This window comes from Drosophila simulans, chromosome X (genome assembly GCF_016746395.2).
Source record: "Drosophila simulans strain w501 chromosome X, Prin_Dsim_3.1, whole genome shotgun sequence".
NCBI classification, from domain to species: Eukaryota; Metazoa; Arthropoda; class Insecta; order Diptera; family Drosophilidae; genus Drosophila; species Drosophila simulans.
This window is the reverse complement of record NC_052525.2, coordinates 10,526,162-10,541,980: the sequence shown is the minus strand read 5'-3', so window position 1 is coordinate 10,541,980 and position 15,819 is coordinate 10,526,162. Positions and strand designations below refer to the sequence as shown.

The following is a 15,819-nucleotide window of genomic DNA, read 5'->3' as shown; positions in this document are numbered from 1 at the left end:
CTGTCGGAAAAAGGATAGTGAAGTGGTGAAAAGCTGCAGGGGGAACTAACCCGCATGCACTGTCAATAAAAGCGAAGTTTCAATTGGCAATAGAAAGATAGTAACGCAATAATACTTAATGAATAATTTTCAAAAATATAGAGATTTAAGACATGTTCTTAAATATTTAACAAGACATTAGGCTACGCAACACATTTTAAACTTAAGAAATATCCATCGGGGAAAGAACTTTAACCAAATAGAACTCCAGTTGGACCCCTCCGCACTGTCGTACTTGTATCTGAAGAACCACTTCGCATTTCCCACAGTGCCTTTTCATATGCGACCATCCTTTTGGCAAATATGTCAAAGTTCCGTTCCAACAGCCCCTCATTCCGCACTCTCCACTGTCAATTGGCAATTGTACAAACATTTTTTCTCCTTTTATAATGCGATGGTGGGGCTGCTGGTGGAGATGTTTGTGGGCTTGGGCTGCCATGGGGCTCCATGAGGTTTGGGCACATGTTGTTGGGTTCTTCATTAGCAGAGAAATGATTCAACTGACATGCAAAACCCCGACCCTTTTGGCCCTCCTGCCTTCTGCGGCTTGTTAGTGTCCATCGCACATCGCACACAAAGAGCAACAATTTGCAGCACCGACTGAGAGTGGATCCTTTTCTCCTTTTAGGTCCTTCACCGCCAGCCTTTTTTGCATCTTTTTGTTTTTTGTTTATGCCCGTCGACCGTCGACAATTTGTTGTGCTTTTTATTAGGACAATGGACGGAGAGGATGAGCTGTGGGGGCTGTCCAACGAGTCCTGGCATAAATGTTTCATAACTGTGGGTTTTTTTTTTGTTTTTGGGGGCGCGACGGCTGCTGGCCATCGAGAAATTATTGGGGAACACTTGGCCGGCGGCCCACAAAACACACACTGCTTACGAAACCCTTGTGGGCTGCACTGAAAAATGTAAGGGGTCCGTAAATAACAAAGGATTCATTATAGTAAATTATTTTAAAGCATAGAACTAATTCCCAATAATGCCTCTAAGAAGGCAAGCACAATTTATAAGTTTTGTTAGGTGTGCTTAAGCATCTTTTCATTCCATAATTTCTTGCAGTGTAGCATACCCCATTTCGGCGTTCGTTCTATGCAAATCGTTTGTCTTGCACCGCCTGTCAGCACAGGAAACCCAGACCCAGTGGCTAGTTGGCACAGTGGTTATTGACTTGGGCCTGACCCTCCATTAAGAATTTAGGGGCCGACCGATATTACAGTATGTTTATAGCAGCTCAGTGGCTGGGATTTCAGTTTGCCCGAAAATAAATACACAAACGCACACTTTCGGCCATCAATTTGGGTAATTTAAGGTAGCAATTCGGGGCACTACAAAACTGTGCAATCAAGTGGTGGAAAACATCTTTGTCATTAGTTGGGCGCAACCAACTGAATCGGAGAGGAAATAATTATAAAGTAATTTTCTCCCCAACATCTGTACTATCCCATAGATATTTACGCAACCCCACTGAGGGGAATTCCCCCACCACTCACTAATTTTGAAACATTTTACAGTCAATTGATTGGACGAGTCGTCCTTGTAGTTCTGCCAGTCCATTTGGCCAGTCGATTACATTTGACTGCCACTGTCGCACTGGCGCACAGTGTCTCCCAAAAGTGTGTTGCTGCGGACAGTTTTGAATATGCTCGTCGTGGAGAAATATGCTGGGGAAAAAACATAAATTGAGCGCATAAAAATCAATTTGCCGTAACCGCATCGAGGCAAATAAACTGAGCCCAGTAAATAAGAGGCGGAGGAATTTCTGTATCCTTGGAGCCTGGGCATTTCGAACCCGTTTGTGAATACGCATCCGGTTACCCCAACGCATGTTGCTGCATAAAGTGGACGATGGCAATCTGAGCTTCGCTTATTTGCACACTTTTCTGGCTACTTTGCATACTCGTAACGAAAGTGTGTGTATTAATAACCTATTTATGCCCCCAGCAGTAGCAGATCCGAATCCGAATCTGGATCCGAGTATGGGTCCCATGAACGTACGGAGGTCGTACGGACACCTAAAAGTCCAGCGAAATTTATGCGAGCTCAGAGTGTAATCTGCCCCTCAATGATTTATATGCCATTAGGCACTGAGAAAAAAATAGCACATATATCCGGCAAATCAAGCCGCCTTCCGTTTAGATAAACATCTAGATCAGAGGATTTACTTAGTGAAATCAAAGGACCTACATTTCTTTATGCAAATGACGTTAAGGTGATGTACATATAACTTTTTTCACCGTGCACTCATTGCTCGAATTTAAGTGGAAGCAGGAGCTCAGCCAACTTGTAATAGTCGTAATAATAGCAATAATAATTTGCACAACCCTTTCGGCTTTTGTCGATTTTACTGCTCAATTTGACGACCGGCCAGGGGAGAGAGCCAACGCAAAGGAGCCAGCTTCACATCCATATCCGCATCCAGGGTCCAGAACTCAGGATCCCAGAAACCAGAAGCCAGGGAACATAAAAGTCAATTGTCTGCAACAAATTGAACATTTTTGTAGCAGCTCCCACTCGGGTTCAATACATTAAGCTGCACTCGTCGGATGGAAATGGAAATGGAGATTTTTGGATGGAGGCGGTGTCGTATTTGGTACTGAATATGAAACTGAAACAGAAGCTGACGGCCAGAGGTTTTTCATTCGAATTTTCCGAGGAGGGACATCGATGACGTTACATTGTCGTTGTTACACTTTTGATCCAGTTATGGTTACTTATGGGGCTTCCACGTCCTTCAGATGGCTTCTTTTACACAGGTGACACATATTGCTATCTTAAAAGAACATTCCGTATGCAGAAAATAAACTGTATATATAAATTGTTAAATGGTTATGTAAAATGGCATAGGAAAATTTAAATAAAACATTTATTTAAGCAAATGTACAACACGTGTACTAACCGTGCTGAAACCATGTTTAATAATAGACTTGAAGTTCACTTGTTACCTTCTACAATTAAACTGGTTCGCGGTCGTGTGATTCAATATAGCCCCGTGAAAGCCATTGCATGTAGGATTCTCCCAAGTTGTTGATCAAATTCCGCCTGTTAATGGATTGCAAACTGGTGGCGCCCAAAAGGGATACGAACTATCTACATTGGGGGGCTCCCATTTATTGGGACGCGTTGGTCCGTTGGGTTGAAAGGTTGGCGCGGAAGGGCATGGGATTTGGACACCTTCGGCTTGGTGGCCAACACTCGGTGGGAGCACAAAAAGCGATTTTGAATTTTTCATGCTTGGTATCGATTTAGGTACGGTTTTGAATGGGGAATGGCCTGACCCTGGACTGGACTTGATTTAGTCTTTGATGTCCAAACTCATTGCAATGCATTCAACTGCGAACTTCAGCTCGCCACACACTCGAGTCCCGAATCCAAAATTTTCAGTGAGTATATGGGGGTAGATTTCCCACAATTTGTGCGGCAAATGGACCATCTGGGTGCGGATGCGGATGCGAATGCGGATTGTGAGCTGGTCTGAGCCGGACTGAGCTCATTGAGGGCCAAAGTCATAGCCAAAGCCAAAAACCCCAAGTAGTTGGCCCGTGTTGCGGCAATAGTTGGTCAAATTAGTTGCACACTTGCACTCGCAAGCTCGAGCACAAAGTTAAAGTTTTTTGGGCCTTTGTGCATGGCCAACAAGTCTATTAGGCAAATTGTACTTGCTGACCTAATCCAGAGATTCCACTCGTCCCAACCTACCAAATGTCGAACCACCAACGTCGAATATCGATGTTTGGCACATGTTTGCTCAGGTTTCATTATTGTGCAAATGCATTTGCCTACTTCCGACCACTGACCACCGGCCTTGGATATCTGGCCAGAAGCAGACCAACCCACATCCTACATCCCAGCAGCCTTCGATTCCATTTTCACCCATGCTTCACCTCTTGTTTTTGTTTACTATCTGACCATGTAAGCAAATATCTATCGATCCAAAGTATGAGATCTATGATTTATATTCTTACGATTAAATGTAATCTTGAAATTTATATAAAACTGTCCAAATAAAGAATGTAATAAATCGTTGAGTTCGTAAATAAATTTCATTTGTTGCCAAAAATCATTTCCCTTATTTTTTGTAAAAAAAATATTCGGTATCCGAAAGTGATTGGGATGGTTAAATTTGGTAATTGGGAGTAAAAAACGGTACTTCTTTCAGGTGTGTGGCTATTTTTGGCAAAGTTATACTCAAAAAACCCAACTTAAAAATTTATGTTTTTGCCAAAAATAGTTTCCCAGATTTTTTGTAAATAAAATATTTGGTATTTTGATCAAAACATTGGAAATAATAACCCAAATATGGAATGGCATACCTCGTTGAGTTTGTTTTTTAAATCCCAATCGATTTGCATTCAAGTTTGGGAATTCTAGGATTTTTAAATTTTTTGCAAATTTTGATGATGGTACCAAGTGATCATAATCAGTAACAGGTGTATACTGAAAACCAACTGATCGTTGGTCACCTTCTGGAATTCCTGTTCGCCTGGTAATTTAAACCGAAAAATCAAACAATTTGCATTACAAAATACGCGTTTTTGTGCCGAATTTGTTAGATTTTTGGATTTTTGGTACCAAGTGATCATAATCAGTAACAGGTGTATACTGAAAACCAACTGATCGTTGGTCACCTTCTGGAATTCCTGTTCGCCTGGTAATTTAAACCGAAAAATCAAACAATTTGCATTACAAAATACGCGTTTTTGTGCCGAATTTGTTAGATTTTTGGATTTTTGGTACCAAGTGATCATAATCAGTAACAGGTGTATACTGAAAACCAACTGATCGTTGGTCACCTTCTGGAATTCCTGTTCGCCTGGTAATTTAAACCGAAAAATCAAACAATTTGCATTACAAAATACGCGTTTTTGTGCCGAATTTGTTAGATTTTTGGATTTTTGGTACCAAGTGATCATAATCAGTAACAGGTGTATACTGAAAACCAACTGATCGTTGGTCACCTTCTGGAATTCCTGTTCGCCTGGTAATTTAAACCGAAAAATCAAACAATTTGCATTACAAAATACGCGTTTTTGTGCCGAATTTGTTAGATTTTTGGATTTTTGGTACCAAGTGATCATAATCAGTAACAGGTGTATACTGAAAACCAACTGATCGTTGGTCACCTTCTGGAATTCCTGTTCGCCTGGTAATTTAAACCGAAAAATCAAACAATTTGCATTACAAAATACGCGTTTTTGTGCCGAATTTGTTAGATTTTTGGATTTTTGGTACCAAGTGATCATAATCAGTAACAGGTGTATACTGAAAACCAACTGATCGTTGGTCACCTTCTGGAATTCCTGTTCGCCTGGTAATTTAAACCGAAAAATCAAACAATTTGCATTACAAAATACGCGTTTTTGTGCCGAATTTGTTAGATTTTTGGATTTTTGGTACCAAGTGATCATAATCAGTAACAGGTGTATACTGAAAACCAACTGATCGTTGGTCACCTTCTGGAATTCCTGTTCGCCTGGTAATTTAAACCGAAAAATCAAACAATTTGCATTACAAAATACGCGTTTTTGTGCCGAATTTGTTAGATTTTTGGATTTTTGGTACCAAGTGATCATAATCAGTAACAGGTGTATACTGAAAACCAACTGATCGTTGGTCACCTTCTGGAATTCCTGTTCGCCTGGTAATTTAAACCGAAAAATCAAACAATTTGCATTACAAAATACGCGTTTTTGTGCCGAATTTGTTAGATTTTTGGATTTTTGGTACCAAGTGATCATAATCAGTAACAGGTGTATACTGAAAACCAACTGATCGTTGGTCACCTTCTGGAATTCCTGTTCGCCTGGTAATTTAAACCGAAAAATCAAACAATTTGCATTACAAAATACGCGTTTTTGTGCCGAATTTGTTAGATTTTTGGATTTTTGGTACCAAGTGATCATAATCAGTAACAGGTGTATACTGAAAACCAACTGATCGTTGGTCACCTTCTGGAATTCCTGTTCGCCTGGTAATTTAAACCGAAAAATCAAACAATTTGCATTACAAAATACGCGTTTTCGTGCCGAATTTGTTAGATTTTTGGATTTTTGGTACCAAGTGATCATAATCAGTAACAGGTGTATACTGAAAACCAACTGATCGTTGGTCACCTTCTGGAATTCCTGTTCGCCTGGTAATTTAAACCGAAAAATCAAACAATTTGCATTACAAAATACGCGTTTTTGTGCCGAATTTGTTAGATTTTTGGATTTTTGGTACCAAGTGATCATAATCAGTAACAGGTGTATACTGAAAACCAACTGATCGTTGGTCACCTTCTGGAATTCCTGTTCGCCTGGTAATTTAAACCGAAAAATCAAACAATTTGCATTACAAAATACGCGTTTTTGTGCCGAATTTGTTAGATTTTTGGATTTTTGGTACCAAGTGATCATAATCAGTAACAGGTGTATACTGAAAACCAACTGATCGTTGGTCACCTTCTGGAATTCCTGTTCGCCTGGTAATTTAAACCGAAAAATCAAACAATTTGCATTACAAAATACGCGTTTTTGTGCCGAATTTGTTAGATTTTTGGATTTTTGGTACCAAGTGATCATAATCAGTAACAGGTGTATACTGAAAACCAACTGATCGTTGGTCACCTTCTGGAATTCCTGTTCGCCTGGTAATTTAAACCGAAAAATCAAACAATTTGCATTACAAAATACGCGTTTTTGTGCCGAATTTGTTTGATTTTTGGATTTTTGGTACCAAGTGATCATAATCAGTAACAGGTGTATACTGAAAACCAACTGATCGTTGGTCACCTTCTGGAATTTCTGTTCGCCTGGTAATTTAAACCGAAAAATCAAACAATTTGCATTACAAAATACGCGTTTTTGTGCCGAATTTGTTAGATTTTTGGTACCAAGTGATCATAATCAGTAACAGGTGTATACTGAAAACCAACTGATCGTTGGTCACCTTCTGGAATTCCTGTTCGCCTGGTAATTTAAACCGAAAAATCAAACAATTTGCATTACAAAATACGCGTTTTTGTGCCGAATTTGTTAGATTTTTGGATTTTTGGTACCAAGTGATCATAATCAGTAACAGGTGTATACTGAAAACCAACTGATCATTGGTCACCTTCTGGAATTCCTGTTCGCCTGGTAATTTAAACCGAAAAATCAAACAATTTGCATTACAAAATACGCGTTTTTGTGCCGAATTTGTTAGATTTTTGGATTTTTGGTACCAAGTGATCATAATCAGTAACAGGTGTATACTGAAAACCAACTGATCGTTGGTCACCTTCTGGAATTCCTGTTCGCCTGGTAATTTAAACCGAAAAATCAAACAATTTGCATTACAAAATACGCGTTTTTGTGCCGAATTTGTTAGATTTTTGGATTTTTGGTACCAAGTGATCATAATCAGTAACAGGTGTATACTGAAAACCAACTGATCGTTGGTCACCTTCTGGAATTCCTGTTCGCCTGGTAATTTAAACCGAAAAATCAAACAATTTGCATTACAAAATACGCGTTTTTGTGCCGAATTTGTTAGATTTTTGGATTTTTGGTACCAAGTGATCATAATCAGTAACAGGTGTATACTGAAAACCAACTGATCGTTGGTCACCTTCTGGAATTCCTGTTCGCCTGGTAATTTAAACCGAAAAATCAAACAATTTGCATTACAAAATACGCGTTTTTGTGCCGAATTTGTTTGATTTTTGGATTTTTGGTACCAAGTGATCATAATCAGTAACAGGTGTATACTGAAAACCAACTGATCGTTGGTCACCTTCTGGAATTTCTGTTCGCCTGGTAATTTAAACCGAAAAATCAAACAATTTGCATTACAAAATACGCGTTTTTGTGCCGAATTTGTTAGATTTTTGGTACCAAGTGATCATAATCAGTAACAGGTGTATACTGAAAACCAACTGATCGTTGGTCACCTTCTGGAATTCCTGTTCGCCTGGTAATTTAAACCGAAAAATCAAACAATTTGCATTACAAAATACGCGTTTTTGTGCCGAATTTGTTAGATTTTTGGATTTTTGGTACCAAGTGATCATAATCAGTAACAGGTGTATACTGAAAACCAACTGATCATTGGTCACCTTCTGGAATTCCTGTTCGCCTGGTAATTTAAACCGAAAAATCAAACAATTTGCATTACAAAATACGCGTTTTTGTGCCGAATTTGTTAGATTTTTGGATTTTTGGTACCAAGTGATCATAATCAGTAACAGGTGTATACTGAAAACCAACTGATCGTTGGTCACCTTCTGGAATTCCTGTTCGCCTGGTAATTTAAACCGAAAAATCAAACAATTTGCATTACAAAATACGCGTTTTTGTGCCGAATTTGTTAGATTTTTGGATTTTTGGTACCAAGTGATCATAATCAGTAACAGGTGTATACTGATTTTTTTCCAATTTTAACGATGTTACCCCTTACAAAAAGTTCGAAAATTCGGCCAAAAATTAATTTTACAAAATCAGTTTAAAAGTGAAAGGCGTTGTTAGTATTGGTTGTAAAGAATACAAAATGGTACTCCTTTTTGCTCTGTGACCATTTTTAGTCAAGTTATAGCCAAAAAAGCCAATTTAAAATTTCAGTTTTTTGCCAAAAATAGTTTCCCAGATTTTTTGTAAATAAAATATTTGGTATTTTGATCAAAACTTTGGAAATAATAACCCAAATATGGAATGTCATACCTCGTTGAGTTTGTTTTTTGAATTGGTAATTAGGGGTTAAACACGGAATTTTGCATTCAAATTACTAAAAAATAACTCAATTGAGTTATAACCAAAAAGTCTGCCAAAGTAGTGAAAGTATTATTACCTAAGGTAATAATAAAGAAATGATAAAAAAGAATAATGAATAATGGTTGTATTATATTAAATTAGTTTATACGCGAACAACAGATCATTTTAATTAATAAAATACTTGTTTTTTTCTAGCAACCTATTTCCGCAGCATTGAAAATTCGTTTGAATTCTATTTATTCTTTGCTCGGTTATTTTTTTGCCAAATTCATTGGGAGAAGGTTGTGTCGAGGTCGTCTAGGTAATTGGTCTGCCAGGTGGACTGCCCTCCGTGTTTCCCGCTGCTGTGGCTAGCAAATTGTAATTTGCATTAAGTGCTGGCACACTCTCCGCCAAAACCCCCCACAAAAAAGAAACCCATTGCCATCCTCACGCATTTGCAATTGGAACAGCCGTTACGTATCCGCCGTGTTGTCGTCGACGGCTTGCAACTGTTTTTCCACCCCACTTACATGCTGGCTTTTTGTGTGTTTGAGCCGCTTTTAGCACACCACAGCCCCCAGAACCCCGCACCCCTTGAAATTCTGGCTGCTGCAAAGGGCTATTATAACTTTGTCGTGCTGGAAGCCAGAAGCCAAGCCAAAGTAATATACTTTAGCACATGGAGTGTCCAGAAAACAAAGTTCAGCGCAGGCTAAAGGGGCTGAGCTGGCAGCATATCAAAGAGTTTTATTTTAGTTGCTTGTCAGGGATTTAATTAAGTGCAGCTATGCCATAAATATTAAGTGCTAGAAAAATGCAGCTGCAATTTCCGCAAATTTAATTTCATATTTCTCAACGCCACATTGCCGAATTTTGCCCATTGTTCAGGTGGATCGTCTTTCTTTCTATTCATTGAGCGAATAAATTGTGGGTCCTTTTAAACGGACACATATACATAAATGAATTTGTCTGTGTGTTGACTAATTGCATTTATTTAAAAAAATACATAAATACCTACATATATATTTTTTATTTATTTAATTAAATATGAACAAGAACAAACCTAAAATTTAGCTTTTGCTATTTATCCGTTTTAGCTTAATACATTTCCTTGAATTTAAAGGGATTTGACCTTCTTTAAAGGAATTGAGAAGTCATTAGCCTATTATATTAATGCACAATGTATATGTATTTCGTTTTATTTTGTAAGCCATTGTAATGTCGGACTTTTCATATTTTGGGGCGCTGCCAATTGGTTAGTTGGCAAAGTGGCAATTCATTGAGGTGGCACGCCAATATTTGCCACATTGTTAAAAACCGTACTGCACACTGAAAACGAGCAAATGAAATACGACTGCCATGGCGGCCAACTCCACAAAACCCATACACCCATAAACCAATATAGCTCCAAATATATTACCATTTGTTGCGTGAATGGCTGAACGGCTGGCACACGAGGCCAATTTTCGGCATATTGGCAATTGCCCAACTCAGTCGCATATATAGTATATATACATATATGTACGTACATATATTAATTGCCATATTTTTCGGACGTGGCAGTGAACGGGGAGTTGTTGGGAAATGTGTGCAGAAGTGCGTATAATTGTAATCTTGAATGCCAAATCGCTGGATGGCAGCACGGCAATTGTAATTCGTAATTGAATTTAGCTGCGTGAATTTATTGCACTACAATTAAAAAACAATTTGATGACCGATGAAGAATGGCCCCTGGGCGTTGCCAAATATTTTGGTTAAGTTCTTTTGGTTCGAGTGAAGTTTGGCAACCAGGCACGTGCCACAAAATTCTAAGGGGAAGGGGCGGGTTACGAGGCAGCGGAATTGCCACAAGGACAGTAACTGGAACTCCTCAACTTGCTGCCAATGAACTTCGCAAAGCCAAAGTGTTTGGGGCAAGTTTCGGTTATTGTTATGACAACAGTCGATGTTCTTGCGGCTGCATTAGTGATGGCAAATGTACCTACAAGTTGCGAAACATTCATGGGAGTTGGTTTTAAAGGACTCCCTGCACCTGTGATTAAAACATTTAAAATGTATTTTGTTATTTATTCTTTGAATTCCGTATAAAAGATGATCAAGCTTTGTCACGCGATATTTGTATCTTAGATTAAAAAGAATAATTTAATTCTTATACGCATGAATTCTTAAAATTGAGTTCACTATCGCAAACTACAATCCTTATTCCCATTTCGTTTACATGGCAATATCGGTTATTGAAATATGTTAGGCGAAAACTTTTCCAGTATACCGAGCAACTGCGTTTCTGCTTTTGTGGGCCGAAACTTTTGGCAGTAACTGTTACTGCCGGCTGCTTTGTTCTACGGGATTAGCTGTCAGGCGATGTCGTGCGAATTGGCCCGACTTATGCAGAATTCTGGGCAATAACGATAATGCAGCGGAAGCCGATTACAGGGGTAAAGGGCCAGAAGTGAGTGCCAACTGCCTTTGTTACGTAATTAGAGTCGGGCTGAAGGCAGAGCTCCAGCTGTTGCCGCATTTCACTGTCCATTCTTTGCTTATCTGCGGCTCTTGAGTTTGTCAAAAACAATTGTTTGACTAGACTTGACCGGGCCCAAAGCCCACACACACACACTTTCCTATATAATATATATATGTATCTATAGATGTAGTATAGCACAATGGCGTGGCCAAAAATCCGGAACAAAAAGCTTCAGCATCAACACACTGAAAAAGGATAAATAAACAAAATATAACTAAGGAGCTGCTTATAATACGAATTACAAGGGCTTTGAATATGCTAAATTACACTTTAGGATACTTACAAATATTAAGAAGTGGAATTTGCTTTCCATTAATGGCCATTATGTGTTCTTATTTCTTTTTGTACCTATGATTATAGGTGTCAAATTTTTTCGAGTGCACTGTGAGCCACGACAGCCGCATTTGACGCCATTTGTTTTACTTCGCTGACCACAAATAACCATGGCCCGATGCTGTGCTGTTTTGGCCAGCTTGCAGCAGCATTTCGTGGTCCAAACATTTTGCAGTTGCCAACGCGTCGCGTCGCTAACCGTTCGTTGTTTGCCCTTTGGCCACCGAGAGAGTGGCGTTTGGTTCCCTCCGGAGTTGCCGGTCAGTTGGAGTCCCATTCCCAGCCGCATCTAGCAGTCCCATCACCCGCCCACCGTCGACAGTGAGTTATGTTGTACATATGAGCCCCAAGGAAATACAGCCCCAGCAGCAGCAACGCCTGCAGCACGGCAACATGCAGCAACATCAGATGCAGTAGCAGCACCAGCAGCAGCAGCAGCAGCAGCAGCAACATCAGCAGTCAGCAAGAGGCATGCAGCAGTAATGGCATCGGCGACATCGCAGTGACAAGTACTCAAGTTGGGTGCAGCTGCTGCGACTCGAGGATATTTGTGTCCTTGCCGTAGAATTCTGAATTCTCGTTTAAATTCGGCACTTTGCTTTAGCAAAATGCTTAGATCTTCAAAAAGATTAACGATTATCCCAGAATACAATATGTTACTAACATTGTCTCACCGAAGTACTAGGTCTTCAAACAACTAGGAACTCACATTTTTAAGATCTCTAAATTTAATTTAATGATCTGCCAGCAAAAGTGTTTGCTTAAATTACAGCTGACGGTGAATTAAATCAAAGTGTGTCACTATTAAGACCATCAACCACCAGGCAACGTAGCTGCCATCATCATTCGCACTCTGAGTCCCATTTCCATTTCCGTTTCCACTGTCATGGCCATATTCATTACCATTTTCAGTCCGGTCAGCGTGGCAGGCAAATTTGCCAGCCTGGGCAGCCAAATGCCAGCCAAGTGCCAAGTGGCAGGACGAACAGGACAAACAGGACGAAGGCATTACGCGCTGAACTAAACTGGCTGCAACCCGACGGCTGAAAGCAATGGACCTGCTGCTGCAACAGCTCCTCCGGCTGCTCCTCCTCCTCCTCCTTCTCATTCTCCAGCTGGTGGCCATCTAATTTTCAGCTCCTTGTCGCCGCACCACAACAATCAAGTGGCATGATTGCTAAGCAGCATAATGCCATTTATTGCCACAACAAGCTGCACAGTGCCGTTGAATCAGTGCTGCACTGGCATCGAGCAAATGCTCTTTGGCGGGACCGGAAAACAGTCCGCATGATTGACTCTGATTGAACCATACGACTAATATTTAAGCTCATTAAACATCAAATGACACACTAAATTTGAGTTGCAACGGTAATAAAGTTGATGTAATATATTTACTTTCGATATGTGCAAGCTGCATCCTCAAAATTAATTTAGCCATATTGCAAATATTCGTCAGAAATTCAGACCAACTGAAAGCAAAGCTTTTAATTTAAACGATCCTTTTGAAGACACAACAAATGTAAGCAAAAAATCTATGTTCTTACCCTTAGAGGAGAAGAAAACATGTTTTAATTAAACATGCCCCTATTAAAGCCTATTTATTATCCAGCAAAAACTAAAAGAACATTTCCAGTGTAAGCGCGGATCTGGCTGCACTGTCTATTTGGTCCAAGCTCCGTTTTCCTTGGCGAAACTTTCCGCATTCGCATTCATGGGCTCCTCCGCAATATGCTAAACGCGCAGCCATCGTGGATCGGGGGAAACCGGTGGGAAATTCTCGGGAGGTGGAAGTGGAAGTGCTAAGGAGCCGTTGCTGGAGCCAATGCAATCATATTTTTAACTACTTTAGTTTTATTCCACCCCCAGCCAGCCAGCAGCGGCAGCTCCTTCTGCACTTAGTTCTATTATCCTGGCGCTTTGTTCGCGAATGGCGCCTTCGTCCTTTCCGCCCGAGTTTCTTTTTCCTAATTTCGCGCGGCCACAATAAAAACCGAATGGCATGGGGTGCCAACGACAGCCGGGAGTCGATGTGAAAATGAAAATGAAAATATAAATTGCCTTTGTGCACTGCACAAAATGACCCCCCTAGAAAATGGGCAGCCTGGCTATCGGGAAGATTAATTGCCAGCAAGGATAATTCGGTGACAGGCGATGAATAAACAATTTTGCAACCAGCATTAAATTAAAAGAGAACTCGCATTAAAAGCCATAGTAAAAGCTGAAATTATGGCTCAAATTGAAATAGCAAGCGCCTTATTTGGCTAAGCAAATATGGTATTGTTGTCTTGTAATTCATAGCAAAATAAACGAAGCTTACATTGCATATTCTCATTAAATATTAAGTGGTAAATACATGGACTAATTTCTCCACAAATTTCTTCCCTTGGAATGTAAATAAATGGTTATATGTTTGCATTCCAGTCATGAATCAATTTATATATAATCAACTAACATTCTATGGCTGAATGTGCAGGAAGAGTATTACGAAATGACTTGAATTATTTACCATAACGATTTTTTCGCCCAATGCAACAGCTAAACTTCAATTCGTTTGCGGAAAGCTTTTTGTGGCTTCATTAGCGCCTTGCTGGCGTCTCAGTGGGTCAGTGGGTTGGGGCTCAAGGGTCAGCGGATTGGGAATGGAAATGGGCATGGGCATGGGGATGAGACTTGGCTGTTTGATTAACAATAATGCCAGCTAGCCGAGAGGCAAATGCAGAAGGCACAAAGCCAAAGCTTTGGGCAGCGAGAAGCGAGATGCAAAAAAGCGCAATCAAGGCGTATGGATTTTAATTAATTTTCCCTGCTGCTGCATTTTTAATTAAAAAACTTGAGCGTGGCCGGGCATGTCAAATGCAATTTGCCAGCATCCTTGTCTATTGTAGGCTTACATACTTCAAGGATATTTGGATGCCATAACCTTTAAAATAGAGCTGGTTCTTCATGTATTTGAGTTATTTGTTTGCATATATGCTAACTGATATTTGTCGTAGCTAGTTCACATAAAGTCAATTCACAAATGTCCTTTGTTTCCATTTCAGTGCTGGACTGCCAGGTGGGCGACTGGGGCGCCTGGAGTGAATGCGACCGGAGTTGCGGCACGGGCATGATGACGCGGAACAGGCAGATCCTGCAGGCGGCTCAAAATGGTGGCAAGCACTGCCCCACGTTGCAGCAAAAAAGGAGTTGCCAAGGATACCGATGCCATGGACACCACGACAAGAAGATACTGCGAGGTGAGTGGAAATCCTTTGTCGGCCAGCAACAATTTTTTAGGAATTAAAACGACTAATATATATTATACGTACACAAGAATTGCTTCGGTTTCTGCTTAATATTTTCTGTTAGCATATAATTAATTTTCATTTTGAGTTTCAATTTATCAAGGCAACAGTTTGTCCAAAACGATAAGCCACGTTGCCAGGCTTGCCTCTCCCTTTATCCTTCAAACTTTGGATGTCATAAACACGCTGATTTGATCATCGCACAACCCTTGACCCCCCACCTCGCAGGATATTCGGGATACAGGATACCTTTTGTGACGACGCCGCATTGCAAGGGCAAACGAAGATTTGGGGCAAAAAGCTTTTGCACCTAAACCAGACTAAGTAGACTGACAGCGGCATCAAGGACCTCTGATGCACTCCCGCCATTCATTGTTTTTTGCGATGGTGGGTGGGTTTGGTGGGTGGTGGGTCGATTTGGGGGGGCGTTTGCAGAAAGTTGAAACCCTTTCAAATTGCCTTTTGCATGCACACAGGCGGGAAGCACAATGCATATCAGTTCTGTGTCGTCTATGCAATTTGCTACATATTTAACCACAGTAATCCAGTGCATAGGGAACCTTATAATTATTTAAGCAAGAAGCGGGCACATTGCGTAGGGAAACTAATTGTTTTTAATTAGCAGCACACATGTAATTTCTTACTGAGATTGCAGAAAAATGAATCGACTAGCTAACATAACTTAGATCAAGCTTAAAGCTATTCAATATTAGGAATTTAATAACCGAAAGATCCCAGCTAGAACTAGAGATATTAGAAGCTAAGCAAAGTATTAGATGTTTTTATATTATTTGACAGCATTATTTTAAGGCTACCTGATTATTTCGCTCAGTGCACTGCCTTCCGCTCATCCAAAAGCCAAGGCAAAAACGGATCTGCCAAACTCCAAACAAGAAAGCCGGAGTACGTGAAAGAAAGCAGCAGGAGCAGAAGC

The 15,819-nt window shown here is 40.2% G+C and overlaps 1 protein-coding gene across 1 annotated transcript in view; it reads left to right on the top strand.

Moving 5' to 3' along the window:
• Window positions 1-15,819, top strand: part of LOC6725637 — a 74,802-nt gene that overhangs the window by 44,751 nt on the left and 14,232 nt on the right. Inside the window, exon 3 of the mRNA XM_039296605.2 lies at window positions 14,643-14,837. Within this exon, the coding sequence (XP_039152539.1) occupies window positions 14,643-14,837 (195 nt within the window). The remainder of the gene's footprint in view (window positions 1-14,642; window positions 14,838-15,819) is intronic.